We start from the raw sequence: 22,961 nt of genomic DNA, 5'->3' as shown, positions 1-22,961 counted from the left end.
ATGTCAAGAATAGGCGGGCTATTGTAGTTGATCCGTGATTCAATAACCGCGGTGTCCGGGCCAGCTGTTCCCCCGGGCCTTGACGAATGTGATTTGCGGATTAATTGCACAGTTTAACCATCATAGAGTGAAAGTTTATCATTTGCACGTGTTTTTAAGTCCTGTCAGTTTAACAGGGCGCGCTTGACAGGGCATATAAGAGAGAGAGCCCCGGCCGCGCGTGTGCGCACTCACCTTCACCGTCTTCAAACAACATGCACGCCTTGCTCTCTCTCCCTCGCGCATATTAATCAAAATCAATTGACACGATGGTGTTGGAAAAAAAAAACTCTCCAGTGATGAAATGTTTTCTATGTTGACAAACATGTGCGATATCCTAAACTGCTGAGATAATTACACAACGCGTGCCATAGGTCTTTTCATGTAAAGAAGCTGCTCTGTGATGTGATGTTGAATATTCACATTGCTTATGGTTTTATTTTTTTCTGTTGTGTGTTCACAAGCTGAGGATTGCAAAAAGAAATGGAAGAGCTTGAGGGACATGTTCAGGAAGGAAAGAAAGAAGGAAAAAGATAGGCGAAGGAGTGGCGCGGGTGCAAGCAGTGCCCGGCCATGGCGGTACAGTGCGGTCATGGGCTTCCTCAATCCTTTCATGGAGGACTGGCCAACGTCCAGTAATATGGGGGGAGGGGAAGCCCTAGATGACAGTGGACAGTGGCCAGAGGACAGTGATAATGCCATGGCCGGGCACAGTCAGGCACCAGAGCAGACGCCAGAGCTTCAGGCACAAGAGCAGGCACCAGAGCTTCAGGCATCAGACAACACACCAGTGCAGAGAGCAAGCCAGCCCGCCCCGAGAAGGAAGAGACCCCACACCTCTGACTTTGAGGAGAGACTGATCACAGTATTGGAGGCTGTGAGCAACAGACCGGGACCTGTCCCCAGCCCTTCTCCTCCTCCTCCCCCTCCTCCTGACGATAGTGATAGCTGTTTTTTTAAAAGCCTGTAGGAAGACTTTAGAACCCTGCCTTTAAGAACAAGGCAGGATCTCAAGTTTGAGATGCACCGCCTGGTGTATGAGGCAAAGTGTCGTGAGGTTGACCCTTGGGCTGAGAGGAACGGGGTGCAGCTGACAACACTGTGAGGGGTGTTAGTAAGCTTGTTACCCTTGCAGTGCTGTCAGCTGCCCCCTGTTCTCACTCCCTCACAATACAATTTTGCTTTAAGCTGAGAGTTTGATTGAAACCACATTCACGTCTGTCTGTTTAATGCATATCTGGAGCCAGCAGACTTGTTCAACACGTTGACATTAAAGGCCCTGTTGGGACCAAGTTTTTGTTAGCTCACTCAAGAGTAAATGTTTAGTCACTATGCAAGCATTTTCATCAAATAGCTTAATAAAAAAAAGTTACGTTGTATGAATTGTTTTTTCCCCAATAAATATTGTAAAATATTTTCAACATTCATGGTTGTGTGTTTCATATTATTTTTAAATCCTACTATAAAATTGAGACTTTTTAAAATGTAGCCTATAGCACAGCTGTTTAATGAGGCAGAAACGAGGGCTGGTCCGAATACCATTTTTTGAGCTTCGGAGACGGAGGGGCTGAATATATTCTTCTCTCAAATAAAGGCAGGAATGTGTCTGTCTGTCTGTCTGTCTGTTTGCATTTTGATTATTTCGGGAACCGTTCATCCAATCGACTTCACAAGGGTGCTTCGACTTCACTTCGCATTCGGTGCAATAGCCTACACGCGAGACGCGACACGTTCACAATTAATAAACTTATAATAAGCGAGTGGGCAGCAGTAAACTAACAGATTACTAACACAGTAAAGGGTAGATTTAAATAAAGAAAAATGAAATTTAAATAAAGAAATACGAAATTTAAATAAAGAAAAAGCGACATTTAAATAAAGAAAAAGCGAAATTTAAACAAAGAAAAAACGAAATTTAAATAAAGAAAAAGCGAAATTTAAATAAAGAAAAAGCAAAATTTAAACAAAGAAAAAACTTATTTAAATAAAGAAAAAGCGAAATTTAAACAAAGAAAAACGAAATTTTAAGAAAAACGAAATTTAAATAAAGAAAAAACGGAAAAACTAAATTTAAACAAAGAAAAAACTAAATTTAAACAGAAAAACGAAATTTAAATGAACAAACTGTAGGCTAATAAATAAACACGGTAGCATACTTTTCAATAACTGCATCACACATTTTAATTAACGAACAGTTAATACTGAGTATCAGATCGGTGCATCCCTATTTAAAAGTGTATAGGTGCTTAGCTATGGAAACTATGCTTTTAGTGTAATTGGTGGCTCTTAAAAGAGCCGTTTGTAGCACTAGGCTTATACTCCTGGTTGGCAGCTGACAGCTCCCTCGGTGGAAAAATAGGAGGTATATGTCTCCTGGACACGGATGGCCTCCCGTGCGGAGTTGTTGCTGCCCACTCGGGTTACTGCCTGTAGGCCAGCAGCTTCCCTGTCTGCAGCTGGGGGTGGTCCACGTCTTGCCCTGGTAGGTGTCTTGGAGGTCCTCCTAAGGAAATTATGCATGACACAGGTAGCCTTCACACAGGCGTCCACATTTGCGAGGCTGACCCCAATGACTCCTCTGTACATACGCCATTGAGACATGAGAATACCAAAGGTATTCTCCACAATCAGCCTGGCATGTGACAGCCTGAAGTTGAATCCTCTGCGCCTGCCAGAGTGGCTGGAGCCAAGAACAGGCCGCATGAGGTTGGGGCGCAGTGGGAAGGCCTCATCAGCAACAGAGACATGTGGCTGCGGTCCTAGATGCTCAGGGCATCCTGTGGCAGGCCAAGAGTCCCGTCCAGTAGTGCCCGGCCGAGGGTGGAGCTGGCCAGGACACCGCCGTCACTCGTCCTCCCGCAGCTGCCCACATCCAGTGCCCGAAAGCAGTACTGGGCATCTAACACGGCCAGAAGCACAACTGAATAAGTCCCCTTGTAGTTAAAATGCATGGACCCTGAATTGTCAGGAGACTTAATCACCACATGTTTCCCATCAATGGAACCAAGGCAGTTGGAGAAAGATCACCGCTGGTAAAACCCCTGTGCGATGCTCACCCAATCCTCCGTGGTAGGCACTGGCATGTACTCCTCCACCATGGAGTCCCAAATGGCCCTGCAGACCTGGGGGACAGTGTTGGACACAGTGCTCACTCCCATGTGATAGCTGGCGGCAATAGTGCAGTAGGAGTCCCCTGTGGACAAGAAACGCAGGCAAATAGCCAGACGCTCAGCAGGACATATTGCACGGCGGTAATTGGTGCTATTCATCATGATGAGCGGCCACACTTTTGACAGCACGCTGTCAAACTGCTCCGTGTCCAGCCTGAAGGTCCGCTGGAATCTCTCGTCATCAAGCCGCAGCTGCTGCACCAGCCGGTGATACTCTCCGAATTGAAGACGGTCCTGGAGGATGGCATGAACCCAAAATCTCAGAGTCCGACGTCTTCTCCGCAAATACAATACAGCAGCACCAAAAACAACAACTTCGCGATGATCCATAATGATCCAGTGATGCACATATGAGGATGAGCGCAACTTTTATAATATTTATGAATGCTCGTTTTAAGCGGGAATGCTATTCATTCGCTCACGGTAACACCGATTTGACCAATTGCACAGATGCAAATAATAATAATAATAATAATAATAATAGTAGTAATAATAATAGCTAATTATAATTTTTTTCCCGACCAAATGTTTTTTTTTCTGTTTACATTTCATGGTGTGACACAGACTTCAGAGCGGCCAAAGCGTCAACAAGCGTCAGCAAGCTTCCCCGTACTTTTTGACAGGCGTCCTTGACAGGGCGGCCAGAGCTTCTTTGCAGCTCAAGTCGGCGGCGGTGTGAACGCACAGTTAACCAGTGCTCAGCTCATAGCGGACCACCGTCGGGGGAAAAAAACACGCTACTGGTGCACACTAACAGTGTTTGTTTTTTTAACTCTATCAAGTGAAAAAAATAAATAAAAAAATAATAAAAAATATTTAAAGTGGAAGTTTAAAGGCACACTATGGATCTTTTCAACCTTCATAATATATTTCCAAGACCCTTGTGATGGTACATCGACTTACAATAGGTTGAATGACACGTCTGCCATAGCATGACGGGGTCTGTATCGCTTTTACTGGCACTATGTAACTTCGGGATTCGGGTAGTAACCCAAGCACAAAAAGAACTACAAAATTCGACTGCTTTACGGCATACGTCACTTCCCCCACCACTTCCTGTCTATGGACGTGAGAGGTCAACCAGCGTTTCTTTTCGGCTTTCGTGCGTATGTTTTTGTCATGGGGGCTGTTTACACCTGGCCACTTCATGCGTTTTCTGTGATCGGATAGCTATCTGATCGTGAAAAGACCAGGTGTAAAAGCCCTCCGAAACGGATTTGAATCCAATCGCTCAAACCACTTCAGGAGGAGTCTGAGACGCATTCCAGACGAAACTGGACAAGTGGAAATGCATCTGGTTGTTGAATCCACATATGTAAATTGTAAATTGTAAAAATATTTGATATGACGATATCACGACGCTACTGGAACACGCATCACCGCAGATGAGCAGCTGAGCATCTATTCCATCAAGCCAACGTGCAAACTATCGCAAATCAAAGTGAAAGTAAGTTGCAGACGCTTAACACACAATCATCATCATTAAAAGTAAAGAAACGAAATGATCTTCCAGATCTTCCAGATCTTCCTGCTCTCTCTTATTGTGGTCTTTGATTTTGAAATTTTGATCAATAATGATCAATAAAATGCAGCTCATATCTGTTGCTTTAGTGACGTGCACTCTGACGTTAAATCTGCATATAGCGTGGGAATTGAAGATCGGATTTAAATCCGTTTCGCAAAAACACATTTAACGTTATGTGTCCAGGTATAAATGGAATTGTTTTGATAAATCTGATAGCTATCCGATCTGAGAAAACGCATGAAGTGGCCAGTAAATAAATCTCTTATTTGTAAACTTGTTTGCGTTCTGTTGTATGTTGTTGCGCTTACTTGTATGTCATTTTTTTTTACGATGCTGTTCATTCATCCATTGTTGATAATTAGACCAGTCCAATAATTTCCACATAATGTCTAGCTAGCTTTCGATTATCAGAGCTGTTAACAGACTTGCTAACAAACACTCGTTTCTCTTATGTGTTTTCTGCGTTATGTTTTATTGCCTAGCTTGCCTCACGAACTAGTTTGCCAGCTGAACTCAGGTGTTATGAGGTGCAGGCCTATTTATCACGTAGTCCTGAGGGATATCAGACGACGCTGTTGACGTTGATTCCTGCGATAATCATGAGAACAGTTTTCAATATCTCACATAATTATCAGGACATAAGCCTAAAGTAGAGGTTGTAAATACTGTAGTGTAAACGAGCACAATTTGCAAACTATTATGATAGATAAATTGCAATAATCATGTCTAATGACATCATAACGGCCAATGTTATGAAATAATGCGACCTACATTTAACTTTATGGATGTCATCTGGCATTTTGTAATGTTTACATTACAATAAAAAAACCACAAATGAAATTATACAGTAGGCCTAGACTATAGACTATTTACTTGTGATTTAGCTGCAATCATGTAAAAACGTTATAAGCCAGCAAACGCAGTATGCTACTTTATTATCATAACACTTGACAAACTTATTATTATCCTATTACCATCATCAGTAGTTCAGTAGACTATGCAGTAGCCTAATATTTGTATGAAATTGTGAAACATTACCTGGTCAATATCTTCGGAGTCTATCTGTGCCTGTTTCATGCCCGACGCAGGTACCGGTGTACAGGGAGGGAGGTGGGGGAGTGGAGGGAGGGGGGGAGGGATATTTACGACAGTGCAAGTATTCTACAGCGACTCTAGGGGTCGCTGTTTGACAAAAACACAAATTCTCCACAGTGTGCCTTTAAGTAAGCAATAAGGTACGAGAGGCTGTGCTGTATCGTGAATAAGTAATGGCTGAAGGGCGTTGTTAGGCACGACGCGAAGCGGAGTAACCCCTTCAGCCGTTACTTATTCACGATACAGCACTTGCCTCGAGTACCTTATTGCTTTTATAAAACGGTTGCCACACAATACAAATATCAAAGCAGAAAAATATTTATCTATGCAACTTTCATGAAGTAAAATCACTAAAAGCATTCCTTCCGCTGGAAAAAAATAGTCCCTGACCATAAACAGCAACAGAAGTTACATACATTATTTCGCCAATAGATGGCGGCAAAGACTGTCTTATGAATGAGTCAGTCAGTCGGTAGAGAAGACTTTTATATTGAAAAGACTCAAACTTGTTTTCACGGAGAAGGAAGACGCAACTGACAGATGACTAACGTTAAAGGCACGGGAAAACCCCTTAACGGTTAACTTAACTGTTAAAAGGACAAGATATCGCAGCGGACATTCAAATGGATTATTTTATTATGAATATAGGACTGACCTGAAGGAAAATGCAATGTCTACTGTGAATGCAGGTAACTTTACACTCGCTTTCTCGATCTCTCACATGATCACACATGTGTTGCTAAGAGTGGTTGCTAGGGGTGTTGTAGTGATGGGTGAAGCAGTCATAGCCGTGTTTTATCGTGAATAAAGCACAGCTATTGACCAATCAGAATCAAGGATTGGAACTAACTGTTTTATAACTCGATTTAGTGTGGATCTATATAAACACTGAAAAAGTGTTAATTTACACACTCTGAAGTGGGTCGCACACCGGACGCGCTGCTCAGCGCCGCGCCGCGCCACGTCTAGGACAACTCTCACCTGAAAATCCGATAACATCAGCAATTTTCTGATTTCTGTAAATAAATATAAAACTAAATGTATATTGCAGCACAGGGTGAAGTCCGTATACATTAACTACGATTTGAGACACATAAATGTAAATTTAATATAAAACTATGTAAATGGCGCTCTGTGGCGCGGCAGGATTTTGAACACGGTCCTGAGCCCTCATTGGAGGAAACACGCGATGTTGTCAGTATGCGTCTCCAAGATTGACAGATGAACGAGAAAATTAAATACCCGCATAAACCTGCTGAAAACGAAAGTAAAGAGGGAGAGAGAACAAACTCCAAAACACAAGTCACACTTATCACATGGGACGTAACACACCTACAGATAATGAGGTGTTTGGATCTCAACAGTATGCAGGAAGACTCAAAATGCATTAGGGACAAAAATATGTCTTAAACTAATCAGATATATGTCATTTCACCACAAAATTGGTTTTGGTTAAAAATTATCTAATTGCACTGTTTACTTGAACACTGCACGAATACAGAGTTTCCTGCTGTTTGCACATTAAATTCTCATACATTGCTTCTTTTCTTTGTTTTAAAAAGCAGACTTAATATCTATTTCTGGTCATGAGGAGACGACGAGCACATGAACCATTATACTGTGCTGCTTATTTTTCAAACAGTAAAAACTTCATTCCGCGGCCAAAACAAGCGTCTGTGGATGAGAGAAACAAACACAGGTGGGATGTTGTTCTGCTACACTTCACAGACGATAGTGATATTTTAGTATAACACAAGTCATTTATGAAATTTTATTTAACAACAACATCAGCTCGTTCCGCACGTCATTTCGGCATTTTAGGCTACGTCATTGCAGATGCACAGTCCTTTCAGTTTCGGTTTTCAAACGATTGCGTGTTTACATCTTCTCTCGATAAATTAGAAAAGGAATAAACCTCCCCTTTCAATCCGACCGAAATTTCATTTGGATCGAGCTCAATCGGATCGATTAAGGTGTGTATATGAACTAGGCTTTTCAAGTCCGCTTGAGCCGTCAATCCCATTAATGGATTATTTGGTTGCATGTAACATATCTTGAAGGATTTATGCCGTAATATGTTTTTGAATTTTTAAACACTGGATTAAATTACATTTTAAGGAACGTTAAAAAAATTTGTAAAGTAATGAAATTAGTAACAAGTAAAAAAAATTTTAGAATGATAAAGTATTCATTATTAAACTTCAAATGTATAAATGTCCCCATTGTTCATAGTTATTTCCTGCAGCCATGGCATCATCACAGACCATTGAAGTAGCAGCTCTAGGAAGTAGAGCCCGAAGCCATTTGTTTTGAGAATAATGGCTGGCTGATGAAGTTATTGGCTGGCTAGCCGGCTCAGCCAAAACCTAAATGGCTGCTGCAGCCGCCAAACTTTTCATAGCTGCAAATGGCTGAAGCCATGTTTTTTGGAATAAAATGTTATATATATCAGGCTAGGAATAATATATTTACAAATCCCTTTGTAAATGTCTTCATAATATAACTAGGTGCTACTGAAGTGGAGATTTCGGACTTGGAGTATGAGAGAAAGGTCATTTTGAGAAAACGGGCTTTAAAGATTTATCATCAGCCAATGAGATCGCGCATTCAGTCTTTTTTACTTTCAAGATTGTTTGCTGATACAAAGGAAATGACCATATTTGGATCTGACAGCATTGTAGAGAAGAGAGAGAGCTGCCTAACGGTGCGTGTGATGAGAAGGTGACGGAAGAGATCGCGGAGAAGTATGTTGATTAAGAACGCAAACTTTTACTTTTCAGACAAAGTGTAGTAAAATAAAGACCTAACTGTGTATTTCGGACTTTTTTTCACCACAAGTCTGAAAGAAGACATGTATTTGAAGACAAATATCCAAAAATCTCAAAATTGACCAGTAAAAAAAAAAACGATGTTTTTGCCTGGCGTGTCTCGCCTTAATATAAACACACACTGTTATCAGTATTATTTTGGACAAAGTTTTGCACATTTCACTTCAATGTACACTGAAGCATGCGTCGTGAATTAGAAACGGTGGTTTGTTACTGCAGTAATATCACGTTCAGTGATATAAATCTCTCCGTTCCAGAATATTTGGTTCATAACATCAATCTTTGTTTCGGGTGTTTGTGCAACCGTGCCCTGAAGATTTAACAAAAGTCTGGGTATGCCTAAGTAAAAAAAAAAGTAAGTAGGAATTAGGAAAGTATGTGAGAAGTGAGATCAAAATTACCTTGCTTGCTTCTTTCCGCCATTTCACCTCAGTGCGAGAAAAAAAATGCATCGCTTCTTCTGTACGGAAAACGAGCAATTTTAATTGGTCGTCAGTTCACTGTGAGTCTGTGTATCGTAGCAACGAGCACAAGACTGTGCTGTTATGAATCCAGTGGGAAAATAGATCTCGTGTATTGTTTATATATTTCGTGTGTGTAAGTCTCTATGTGATAGAATTATTATTTGATGCAAATAATTCTAGCCGGCTCAGCCAAACTTTATCAGATGGCGGCTCAATTTGGCTTACGAAATTATTGGCTGGCGGCGGCTGAAATTCTAAATGGCGCAAATGGCGGCGCCTGGCGGCGGCTTCGGGGTCTACTAGGAAGACCTCTGTTTCCTGGTATGCTGTATGACTGCCGCAAGGATACCTTCATTCCAGGTGGTGTACAGTACCTACTAAAATGCTTTTTACTCTCTTTTTCACCCAAATGTGAATCAACAATGTGGTAATTTAGAGATTTAAGATAAAGGACACAACTATTAAATTAGTAGTCTTATAGATACAAAATTGGCATGTTGACTTGAACAGTACATTGCGTCCTCACACGTTAATATTCAACAATATATTGTTATCTATTGTTGAATATTATATATTATTATTATATATTATATCAGTAATATATATTATTGATCTGCCTGCATTGACATTATTATATGAGAACTGAGCTGGGCTGCGTTTCCCAAAAGCATCGTAAGCCTAAGTAGATCGTAAAAACGATCGTACGACTGATCTTAATATTATGGGCTGCGTTTCCCAAAAGCATCATAACTTAAGTAGGACTTAAAAATCATCGTAGATCTACGAGTGCTCTGGAGTAATCGTAAATCCCCAAGTGCACTGTAAGAAGACAGAGTTATGAGGACACCTGCAGGACAACCGGCAGATTACACCTTTATTCAAGTGAAATGTAATTATAAGGTTTTGATTGTACTTTAAGTTTATTGTACACTTTATTACTCGTTTTTTTTTTCTTTTTAATTAATTTCTAAATTAAATAATTAAAAAGGGCAGAAAAAAAAAAAATAGAAATAATTTAATCCAATCATTTTAATTTCAATTAAATGAATGAACTTTTTTTTTTTTTTATAAAAGATGACATATATGCTTCAAAGACTGGGAAAAATAAGGATGAACTAAAAAAATAAAAAATCTGTCAATGACTTGTACCATGTATTGGGCATTTCTTGATTGACCATCATGTGGCCCCATCATGCCATCTTTGAGCTCCTCCTTCTCCTCCTCCACCACCTCTTCATCTTATTCCTCCCTATAAGGACACTCTCATATGTCCTGACTATACAACTACAAAGATTCTCAAACTGCTGAGGTGTGTGGCTGCAGTCTGGACAACAGAAGATGGAGGCTGAGGCCTGGGAGGGTTGTTTGGAGGACTAGGAGATGTGCTGGGAGATGGCAGATGAAACTGATAGTTCCTCTGAGCATGAAGGACCTGACTCAGGCTCAGGTTGAGTTACCCCTACTCCTCCATGGATGTCAATACTACCACAAATGCCATCTGAAGCACTTGTGCCAAGTATTGACAAGGCCTTTTCTTCCTCTGCTGTGAAAAGGGAGGACTCATTGGGCCCACCACCTGTTTTATTAAATGTTGTCCTCTGCAGTGCCCATTTCCTTTTAGCAAGGCTTGCCACTTCTTCCTGACCTCATTCCCTGATCTTTTTATGCCCCTAGTTGCAGTCAGTTTTCTAGCAATATCCTCCTACATTTTTTGTTTTTATTTATTTGTTTGACTGCCCTTAAACCTGCTGAAAATAATACTTTTGGATAGCTCCACCTCATATAAAATGACATTAATCTCCTCTTTTAGAAAATGTTTTTTTTTTGTTTTGTTTTTTTTTAGCCATTTTGCTGGTGTCTCCACCCGAAGGTTTGTGCTTTTTATAGATTTCAAAATACAAGCGTGTGCTACAATTACGAGCCATTCTACAAGGTGACATTTCAGCACTTGACAAACGGACAGCGACCCCTTAGTAGCACTTAAAGCACAGCTGCGTGCGATCGTGCTAAGTGTATTTTTGTGAAACGCACGTGAAATGAACACGAACGTTCATAAAGTCGCTCGTAGAAAATCCTCGTAAGTGCTAAGATCCATCGTTATCTGGAAACGCAGCCCTGGGCAGCCCAAGTTGATCGTAAATACGATCGTACGACTGATCTTAATATTATGGGCTGCGTTTCCCAAAAGCATTGTAAGCCTAAGTAGATCGTAAAAACGATCGTACGACTGATCTTGATATTACGGTCTGTTTCCCAAAAGCATCGTAACTTAAGTAGCACTTGAAAATCTTCGTAGAACTACGAGTGCTCTGGAGTAATCGTACATCCCCAAGTGCATCGCAAGAAGACAGAGTTATGAGGACACCTGCAGGACAACCGGCAGATTACACCTTTAACTTTATTCAAATGCAGTGTGATTATAATATAAGGTTTTGATTGTACTTTATTATACACATTTCATTACTCTTTTTTGTTGTTGGTTAAATTAATGTATAAATTAAATAATTAAAAAGGTCAGAAAACAAAACAAAAAATAGAAATAATTTAATCTAATAATTTTAATCAAAATTAAATGAATGAACAAAAAAGAAATAAATGAAATCCTTTAAATCTGTTAAAAATGACATCTTTGTTTCGCTCTATCTCCTCTAAAAGGACATTAATTTCATCTTTTTGAAAGGTATATTCTCTTGGTTTTTTTTTTTTTTTTTTTTTAGCCATTTTGTCAGTGCCTCCGCCTGTAGGTGCTTTATATAGACTTGTCTTGATTATATATATATTAAATTAATAATTTTTTTACAACAAAAATGAACCATCCCTGAACTTACTTAAGCTGGACGATGGCGCTATTTTCTTTTAGAAACAAACTTTGTTGCATTATTTTCCTGTTATCACTGTAAAGCTGAAACAATCTGTATTGTAAAAAGTGCTATATAAATAAAGGCGACTTGACTTGACTTAACTGTTAAAGCCATGACTCATTTCAGGTGTCACTCTGTGGGATAAGAAGTCACTGAATGAAGATTTGGACACCCATCCACAGCCCATGACAGATTTGAAGTTCAGTAGCTCTGACTCTCTCTCCAGTAAGTCCAGTCTCCTGGATGTAAGTGCTTCCCTGAAGGCCAGCTTCATGGGAGGGCTGGTGGAGGTGGGAGGATCTGCCAAGTTCCTGCATGACACCAAATCCTCAAACCAACAGTCCAGAGTTACAATGTATTACAGTGAAACCACAAGATTCAACCAGCTCACTATGAGCCATCTGGGAAAGATCACTTACCCTCAGGTCTTTGACCAGAAAACTGCAACTCATGTGGTCACTGGTGTATATTACGGAGCTCAGGCCGTCATGGTGTTTGATCGGACATTTTCAGAAAACGAAGAAAAGCAGGAGATTGAGGGAGAACTGAATGTCATGGTCAAGAATATCCTTACATTTTCCATGGAGGGGAAAGGAGCTTTAGAAATGACAGAAGGTCATAAGGATAGGGCTGAGAGCATCGCCTGCACATTTTATGGTGACGTCCACCTTGAGCAGAACCCCACCACTTTCATGGAGGCCCTAGAGGTGTACAAGAAGCTCCCCACTATACTGAAGGAGAATCCACAGAATGCAGTTCCAATAAAAGTCAATCTCTATCCTCTTTCTCTACTGGATACAAAAGCTGCTCAGTTGGTAAGAGAAATCACCACACATCTGGTTTCCAACACTGAAGATATAATAGAGGGGCTGGGAGAAGTACAGAGGACATGCAACGACTTCTCCAGAAAAACTCTGGTAAATGTTTTCAAAGACATCAAAGAGAGGCTCTGTTTATTTCAGGGCTCTCTTAACATTTACAAAATGGTATTCCTAAGAGCAGTGGCCAAGGTCTTGCCTGCTATTCGAGGAGGAGAGATGGAGCAAAATTCATTGGAAGACATCCTGAAGATCCACTACAGCTCCCCCTTTAATTCTGACATGCTTAACCAGTGGTTAGATCATGCAAAGGCTGAACTTAACCTCTTGAGTTCTCACACCGAGATACTGAAGGAAATCAAAACTGAAGACTCAAACGGTCTCAACGCCATCCTCCTTGATCCTGATATTGATGTTGTGGTGTGCTTGACCTTCACATCTCTGAAGTATGAAGACCCGTATCTTTCAGCCCTGAAGAAGTTTCGGGAATCTGACGAGTTTAAAGAGCTAGATGTGGGAATGAAACCACATTCTAGCACGTTGGTATCAGAAGAGTGGCTAAACAATCCTGGTGTCATGTCAAAGATGAGAGAGAACTTAACTCTTTTCAGAAGTTTTTCAGAGGCTAATAAAGATGAAAAGAGATATCGATTCATTATTTCTGCCATCTCCGATCCCTCCAACCCTGGCTCCTCTATCTATCTGTATGAATCAGGGAACCTGACGGACACACAGTTCCAGCCCGTGTCAAAGCCTCCTCCACCAGAAGTGATGAAGGTCCTGGAGCGCAGTGTGACCCTGAAACTGCAGAAGTACCCAACTGGAGAAACTGTGCAGTTCAGAGTGGAGTACCAGCAGGAGAAAGCAGATTCTGGCGCTGAGGAACAGTGGATTATCATGAACACAGCTGATGAAGACTTTACTCTGACTGGATTGGAGTTTGGAAAGCAGTACTCGATCCGCTACAGGATAGTGGGTAAAGTGGGAGTGAGTGAAGCCAGTGACACTCTCAGCCCCATACCGTCTCCAAGTGAGTGTCATATGCCCATTTCTTTGCATTAATCTTTATCTTAAAATATATCTATACAGATGTGGCCTTTAAAAGCGCGCGTTTTCTCCCGTGGCATTCGGCAATTCGTCTCGCAGAATTCTGCAAGTGCTTTCCGGGGGGCCTACTTACAAATTCCCTCAATGTGTTTCGCTTCACAGAATATCCACCAAGTGGCGCATAAAAAACAACTTTACATTAGATTTTTAATTTTACTTCACATTATGTCATGATTGTGAGAAAACATCCACAATAAAATATAAAATATAAATTATAAATAGTAATAGACACAAATATTTACAGTACTGTATTATACAGACATTTGAAAATATTTGTAATGGTGCGTTCACACCGGACGCGAAAAGCGCGTCAGGCGCGAGTGATTTCAATGTTAAATCAATGCAAAGACGCAAACGCGTAACGCGTGTTTGAGACGGTTAACCGATATTAATATGTCTTAGGCTAGTAAAATAACAGAAGTCTAAATTCGTCTACAGGAGCTGGTGGTCAGTAACAACACAGAAACATAAGTTTAAATTTGGTGCAGGTACCATATATTGCAAAATAATTAAACAAAATATTTACAAATAGAAATAATGAAAGGAAAGAAAAAGAAAAGAATCCCAAAATATTTACAGACTGCAGTTGAACCGGTTTGTAGTTAAGTGCACTTGGTAGTTGTTGTTCAAGTATATACTAATATAAATTACAGCAAATACACACACACAAAAACCAAAAAGAAAAAGAACTGTCCCAGCAATAGATGGTATACAAGACCAGCGCGACAACCCACAAGGGTTTTATGGAAGTTTGTAGTGATAAGTCCGTAAGTTATTGTTCATCATGTGAAGGATGTGTATGTGGGGTTGAAGCACTAGTCTATGGAGAAGTGTGTGGGGGACAGGCTGTGGACAACCTTCCTACCAGACCAGTAGGATGGCTATTCAGTGGATGCTACACGGATGGTAGGCTCCCAGCAATAGAAATTCGGCTCGCCATCATTCGTCTCCAGACAGAGAGAAAAAACCTGGCCTGTAGTACAACAACAGGACCAGTAAATAACAGGGCTAAGTTGAAACTAAGCATCAGCTCATTCCACACTCAGATATCATTTTCATGTGCACACAATTCTAAATTATTACAAAATGAATCAATAAATGTACAAACTACAAATAATAAACATTAAGGGCATGACAACACAATAAACAGTACAATGTTAAAGTTGTATTGGCTGCACAAAGTTCAAATAAATTCAACAGTACTATAATCAGATTTCCTTACTACATATAAACACACTTACTGAAAACAAATATATTTGTAACCCACAAATGCAAATGTCACAAAAGCATAAAATTAATCAAAACCAGTTGGTGAATATTTGGCTAATATGTTAGCTTTCAGCATGTAGTTCATTCATTCAGAGTACTCACCAGTTCCTCTAAGTAAACATATGGCAATCTGGTGACGGTGACAATCCCCTGCAGCCACTAAGGATGGCTGACGCGAAACAGTCGTTCCGAAGCTTTGCGAGATCCCGAAGCGCAGATGTGTCGAAACACTGATCTGAAGCGTGATTCGAAACACCCATGTCACGTGACTATGACCAAACGAAGCCTCGAAGTGTTTCACTAAGTGTTTCATCAGGTGTGGTCCGCCGAATCAGCGTTTGATTGGAATGGTCGGGAACAGACCACACATCGCACATCTGTATAAAAGTGAAATAAACGCATTTTGACCTCGTGGGTTTTTGTGAGAGGAGTTTGACTTTGAGGTAGCGGATTTTTGGTGATATAGTGACAGTGCGATTTGATTAGTTATAGGCAATTTAGGCTTACATTTAAATTTACACAACACATTGACTGATGCTAGAGACAGACAGAGTATATAGTGACACATTAATAGATACATAGATATACATATAGACAGATTAATAGATAGATACATATAGATAGATTACAGATACATATAAATACATATATTATAGATACATATATAGATAGATTATAGATACATATATAAATACATATGTTATAGATAGATACATAGATTATAGATACATATCTAGATACATAGATAGATTCATATAGATAGATAGATTGATTTGGATAGATAGATAAAATGGAGGCTCCCCAGAAGAGATGCCGTACATCTGTGGTGTGGGAGCATTTCCATTTAGAAACCCCAAATAAAGTGAGATGTGTGTATTGTGATCGGTATCTAGCCTACTGCAACAATACATCATCCATGATGCGCCATTTGAGGAGCACTCATCCTGCCCTGTACCTCGGCCTGCTACTGACACTGCTGGGCCATCTATGCAAGGTATGCATTGTTTGAAATATAATTATAATTGAAATATAATTACAACCTTTTGGGACACTGTTTATAAAGTCCATAGCCCAATGCCCTACAACCTAATGTCCCAATCACAACTGCCAATCATGTTAAAAATAGCTTCAATGTGAATATAATATAATATAATATTGTGTGAATATACATTTTATAGGTCTACATATGAGTACCCAATATACTGCAGCTGATGCCACAGTGGAAGTGAAAAAATACATCAACGATGCATATTTGCCCAGAACTCATGATCCACTAACTTACTGGAAAGAGAGAGCAGTAATCTTTCCTCATTTGTATGTCCTTGCTAAAAAATATCTTTGTATGCCAGCAACAAGTGTCCCTTGTGAGAGGATTTTTTCAAAGGCTGGAGAAATTATCTGTAAAAAAAGAAGTAGGCTAAGTCCTTCCACAGCAGAGAAATTAATATTTTTTGAATAAAAATCTCTAAAAAAGTGAGACATTGTGGCTTGATTTATTTTATTAATATTAATTTTTCATGACCAAAATAACATTATGCACAGTGAGGAGCCTATAGGTTACAAGCTTCACATATTAGAAAATTATGATAATAAAAAAAAACACATTTTTTTAATGGCTCGTCAAGGTTGTTTCAGATCAACACCTGCAAGTGACCACTAGGTGTCACCGTTGAGACGGGTGTCGGATTGATTCGAAGCCTCGAAACAATATGGCACATTTGGTTCAACTGTTTCATTTGCTTCACGAGGCCTCGATCTGGCCATCACTACCGTGAAGCCGAAACAACGTTATCATATCCCACCTGTTCGCCTATCGCCACGAGCACTTCTTCCACTGAAACGCCGGTGTTGTACCGAAATCCGACTCCCCGGACAAATCGCACTCCCCTTCGCGTGCACGCGCAAGCGAGTTTAAATGCACTTCCTTTGCCATATATCCGTTTATCGATCGATTTTTCACACAACAAGCACCCAGATCCTGCATGGAAGCTTTGTCTACACTTAAATAAATTAACAGAAAGTGAACTAGTGTGGATAAAAGATGCAAAAAAAAACAAAAACAAAAAACATGGCAGATCGATTCAAACTATAAACTTCGACGGGTAAGGAATAAAGCTCCAGCAATCAAAACAAAACTGTTAATTTCACTTAATTTAACTGAACTTATCGTTTGTGTGTTAAACATGCTGTGGTTCATAGTAAAATATTGTATTACTCTCCCCAAGCACATGAATGTCATTAAAAATAATATTTAACCTTTTTTCACGAAGATAGGCTTTAAGAGTTCATCAAATACATATTGTAGATATATGAGGCAAATACCTGTCTTTTTGTTTGTTTGTTTTTTGCTTAATTGCGTCTTAAAATAGAAATAAAACAAATTATTAGTGATAATTGACACTTTCAATTACCCTTTCATGCATGAGTTATGATAACCTCAGTCAGGATTTTTTTTTCCCTGTGTTTTTATTGCTCTTAGGGCATGGAAAACAAGAATTGATTTTTATTTTATTTTTTTTACAAATTTTTCAAAGAGATCTTCAGATGTCCACTTGAGTGGACAGCATGCGGTTATGGTTTAAACTGAAGATATACTGTATTAAATATAAGACAATAATCAAACAGATAAAGTATGTGAATTTAACAAACTAATCAATACAATTATATTAAATCATGTGAAAACTATAAGATATATACAAAAAATATAAATGCAAAATATTGCAAAGGCTTCATACAACTTCATACAAGTTGCACTTCGCGTATCTTTGATATCAGAACATGAGGACGTGATTCCATCAGAATTTTCTACAGCCTGTCAAGGTACTACTGGAAACCACTCAGATGCTCCCTCCAGTGCACCAGAGTATGGAGATTTACCCTTATTATCTGATAATTCTGATTGTGTTCAAGATGGACATGCACATTTCTATCATAGCCCTCCTCTGAGAAAACCTAGCGATACGTTTTTTCAATCTCATCTGAAATGATCAGTGTTGGGGGTAACGCACTACAACTAACATGCATAACGCATTCAGATTACTTTTTTGATGTTACAAGTAAAGTAATGTGTTAAAAGTAACATGCATTATGTAATCAGATTTGTTTTTTATGTTACGAGTAATGTATTGTAACATGCATTACCTAATCAGATTACTTTTTGATCTAACAAGTAATTAACTACATGTAATGTGCATTACCTAATCAGATTACTTTTTGATGTAACGAGTAAAGAAACACATTACAAGTAAACATGCATTACGTAATAAGATTACTTTTTGATGTTATGAGTAAAGAAACGCATTACAAGTAACATGCATTACATAATAAGATTACTTTTTGATGTTATGAGTAAAAAAAAACATTACAATAACGTGCATCACGAAATCAGATTACTTTTTGATCTAACAAGTAAAGTAATGCATTACAAGTGCCATACATTACGTAATCACATGACTTTTTTCGATGTCAATGAAAATTACATTCTAATAATACAAATACATTTATTTACAGTAAAAAAAGTCACTGCAGATTAAGTTTTTAAGTTTTAAGTTTCAAAAACAATATTCACATTATAATTGTGAATTGTAGCTGAAATATAGCAGTTGATGCATGACGTCCACTACAGTGGACATGTGATTAATCAGAGTTTTCTCTCAATCTAAAATCAAAACCTGGAAAATTTTACTGTGATATGACTCATTAGATTTTTTTTACCTACAAGAGTCTCCTAGATTAGAAGGAATGGGTGGATATTCCGGAGCAACTTGGCATGTCTGACTGACCCTTGGCCATCATGATTTGGAGGGGGAAAAAATCGAAACACAACGGCTTGCCACTTGGTTGCAATGTATAGGATGATGCACCAGGGTCCAATGAAGAGGCTGATGTGCAACTTTGCCATAAAAACCCGTGCAAATTCAAGAAAATTATTTTTTTAATAGCTGTCCACTGTAGTGACCACTATGCATGAAAGGGTTAAAGCTAAGAATGTAAAGAAACCTTAGACATTTTTTTAATAGTTATTTTCCAGAATTAGGGCCCTAAAAAGCATTATTTATTTTATTCATTCTTTCAATTTGACATCTTACATAGCTTATGGATATACAATTAAAATAGCTGGAGCAATTGCTTTGCGGTCAGGTGCCCTTTAAAAAAAAAAAAAAAAAACTGCTAAAAAACAAGATGGGTTTTCCAGGGGGAGTCGGATTTTTACAGCATTAAAATACGGACTGGTGAAATCACACTCCCCTCTCCAGCACAGGTGGATAAGGTCATAGACTCAGCACACTACTGCCCCTGTCACATCATGGTTTAGAGATTGTGTGGTGACAAAAGCATTTGATTGTAACTGCATTAAGATGGGTTTTCCAGGGGGAGTCGGATTTTCACAGCATTAAAATACGGACTGGTGAAATCAGTTGATTGTAACTAATTTTGTGTGTGTGTACTGTACATGTTACTACATCCAAATAAAATGTATTTAATAATTTTATGATTGTATACATTTTTTTGTATTGTATTTTTTAATATCCAATGTATTTTTTATTTAAAAATATTTTAATAATAATTCATATAATAATCTAATAATTACAATATATGTATATAGTTTTACTTAATTTAGAAATTATTTTTAAGAATAATTTTATAGAAATTAGTTATATGATATATTATATTAATATTATTATATTTAATATATATAATAACTTAATAATAATTTTAAAAAATACAGTTTTGCTTGGAAATTGGTTTTATGATAAATATATTTATTATATTAGTATGATAGATTTTTTATTTTAAAAATATATTTTAATAATAGTTATAATATACGCCTAAATATTAATTTACGAATAATTAAAAATATACATTTATAGTTTTACTTAGAAATTGTCTGAATGTCGTATTCATCTAAGGGGGGATGTGCACTTGTGAAAATCTTTTCCTACAAGTCCCATGGGACATACCCTGATGGGTTGGGCAAGACTGAAAAAAACACATTGCGCAAAAAAGCGCACAACTTTGTGATCGAAGGTAAAATATATTTTTTTATATTGAAAAATTTTAACTTGTAATGTGATGTGATTTGTATATTTATTGTAATTGATATATCATAAAATGTTTCATATACATTTACGTTGGCTTCACCAATTCAATATAACGTTAGGCCTACCGTAACTTACACTTTATAAATTAGCCAGCTCATACACACCACGTTATCAGGATTTAGTTAAATTATTTAATAAAACAGAATAACCGATTTAAGCTATAATAAATAATTCATAATTTTACTAGTGTTACTTCTAATACACACAACAAAATATATTTAAATTAAATTCAGTAGGTTACTGCAGTTGTTAAAACTTCCAAGTTTCCCAATTTATGTGAATGTTTATTTACAGATATGCATATGCAATATCCACGTTCATATTTATTAGCTAAATTATTTGAATCCACGGCATCGAGGTAAAATACCGTGACGACGAGTTAAAGTACCATGATGACCGCCCTAGGCTTCACACACACACACACACACACACACACACACACACACACACACACACACACACAGCGTATTTTGTCAATTTGTTTCTGATTACATTCATTCTCTAGGTCTAACAAACGAATGATTCAAATTCATTCCAAAATAAATATAATTTTACAAAAATATATATCCCGTCAAAAAATAACCACACACAAGGTGATATCATTTTTACATTTTTTGAGGGTTTAAAACAGATAACATTATTAATCACATTCCAACATAAAAAAAGTTCCACTATCAATCAAACTCAAAAACTGTAAACAATGTCATATACAGTATAATAACACCTATTCTATTCAACATATATGAACAACTCTTTCTTTTGTCATAGATGGCCAATTATACTATATACGGAACCCAAACACTGTAAAAGAAAAAAAAGCCAAGGTTGTCAAAGGGGCTGAAGAGGCGAATACCATATTCATGGAGTTCCATGCCAGCAGTATGGGAGCACATACTGGGCAAAATAAAACAAGAGATGCAGTCTCCCACAGATTTTATTGGCCTGGCATGTCACAGGACATTGACAAATGGGTAATAACACATTTCCTGATTCAGTGGAGAATTTTTTTGTTTGTTAACTAACACAAAACATTTTTTTACTACAGTTTTTCTGTGTTTATTTTAATACTCTATTTATAAACCAATTGATAATTTAATAATTTCCAATTCAACAAATTCAAATGTTTTGTTAGGCTAACACTTCTATCTGCTTTGAAAAGGTGGCACAGTGTGAACAATGCCAAGCCAATAGATCCTCTCTAAAACAGGGGACTGACTACACACCTATTGAGGTACAAATTATTTTATAGAACAGATATTAAAACGAGGCTGTACAAATATAACTGAAACTGGGGGCAATAAATGTACACCCTAACTGAGGAACAAAACAAAACACAGGTAAAAAAATTTTTTTTTATTAACTCTAGGTTAAACAGCCCTTTGAGCTGGTGGGCATGGACCTCATCGGCAAATTGTCATTGACAGGTGACGGTAATCAGTATATTTGTGTCATCATTGATTACCTCACAAAGTGGCCCCAAGCTTACCCTTTGCGCTCCAAAACTGCCAAAGAGGTCACCGAATGTTTAATCAAATTTGTGCATCAGTTTGAAGCCCCTAAGAGGGTCCTAACTGACCAGGGGAAAGAGTTTGTGAATAAGGTAAGTTTTATGTAAACATGACATGTCCATAGAACATGGCTTTTTATCACCTATAACAACTACAATGTGCTTTTGCCTGTAAACGTTAATATGTTTCTTTCACATTTCTAGCTGAACAAACATGTGTGCAGAACACTTAATATCAAGCGCTCCTTGTGTGCACCCTATCATCCACAAACAAATGGGCTTGTGGAAAGGATGAATGCCACAATTCAAAGGTGCCTGTTTATATGATATTGCATTTATATTTGGCAGATATCTTTAGCCAAAATCTTACCAAACAAACATTGCATTTCCAGTATAAATTCTATAAATGTATGCATTCCTTGACAGTTTATTTCTATCGCCATACCCTACTGTCTGTTTAACAAGGGGGAAGGCAAAAATTAATATATAATTGCAGGGTGTGATAGTTTTTGAAAAACAAAACAAAACAAAACCAGAAGCTATGTTATATTCAAGCTATATTATATTCAATGTTTTTTGTGGCAACAGAGCCCTTTGCAAGCTTTGCCAGGACCGACCAATGGACTGGGACAAACATCTTGATGCCGTCATGTTCGGACTTCGAACAAAAAAACAAATGACGACCAAATTCTCACCTTTTTTTTTAATGTTTGGGAGAGAAGCTCGTTACCCTTGTGAGATTCCAGAGCAATACAAGGTAACTGAAAATTAAAGTTATTATTCATCAAAATGATAATGTAATGTTAAAAAACTCATTAATTTTTTCATGTTTATCAAATGAAGATATTTTGTCGGAGTGATTTTTGTCAGAGTGATTTTGAAATTGTTTTTAGATAAAAAAAAATGTGGAAGAAACGATGACTGTGGAGCAAGTGACAGAATCGGCAGTAAGGATTAGTGAAGTTTTGCGTGAGGCTGAGGAAAACATCAAAACTTCACAAAAAAAAGTAAAACAAAAATTGTCTCCATCCACCAACCACTTTAAAGTGGGAGACAAAGTTTGGAGACAAAATGTAAGAAGTCAGCAGCGAAAAGGTGGGAAATTGGAGGCAAACTACCTGGGTCCCTTCACTATTACAGCACTGGTGGGAAAGAGCGCTAACCTTGAGGATGAGA

General features: G+C 38.2%; 1 protein-coding gene and 1 long non-coding RNA gene across 2 annotated transcripts; both read left to right on the top strand.

Annotated features, from left to right (window-relative positions):
• Nucleotides 1–9,324: 9,324 nt before the first annotated feature.
• LOC307156957 (neoverrucotoxin subunit beta-like) lies at nt 9,325–13,862 on the top strand (the record flags this gene model as incomplete). The annotated part of the gene is made up of 2 exons (XM_079868687.1): nt 9,325–9,481; nt 12,109–13,862. 2 exons carry the CDS (start codon nt 9,325–9,327, stop codon nt 13,860–13,862), a joined length of 1,911 nt encoding a protein of 636 aa, XP_079724813.1.
• Nucleotides 13,863–21,430: 7,568 nt separating this feature from the next.
• On the top strand, nt 21,431–22,526 carry LOC307157307. The gene is made up of 4 exons (XR_013820927.1): nt 21,431–21,509; nt 21,645–21,878; nt 21,990–22,096; nt 22,374–22,526. It is a non-coding gene; the product is annotated as an uncharacterized lncRNA (long non-coding RNA).
• The last annotated feature ends 435 nt before the right edge of the window (nt 22,527–22,961 follow it).

Source organism: Squalius cephalus (assembly GCF_949319135.1).
Source record: "Squalius cephalus genome assembly, chromosome: 4".
NCBI lineage: Eukaryota > Metazoa > Chordata > Actinopteri > Cypriniformes > Leuciscidae > Squalius > Squalius cephalus.
This window is presented reverse-complemented; position numbering and strand designations above follow the sequence as displayed.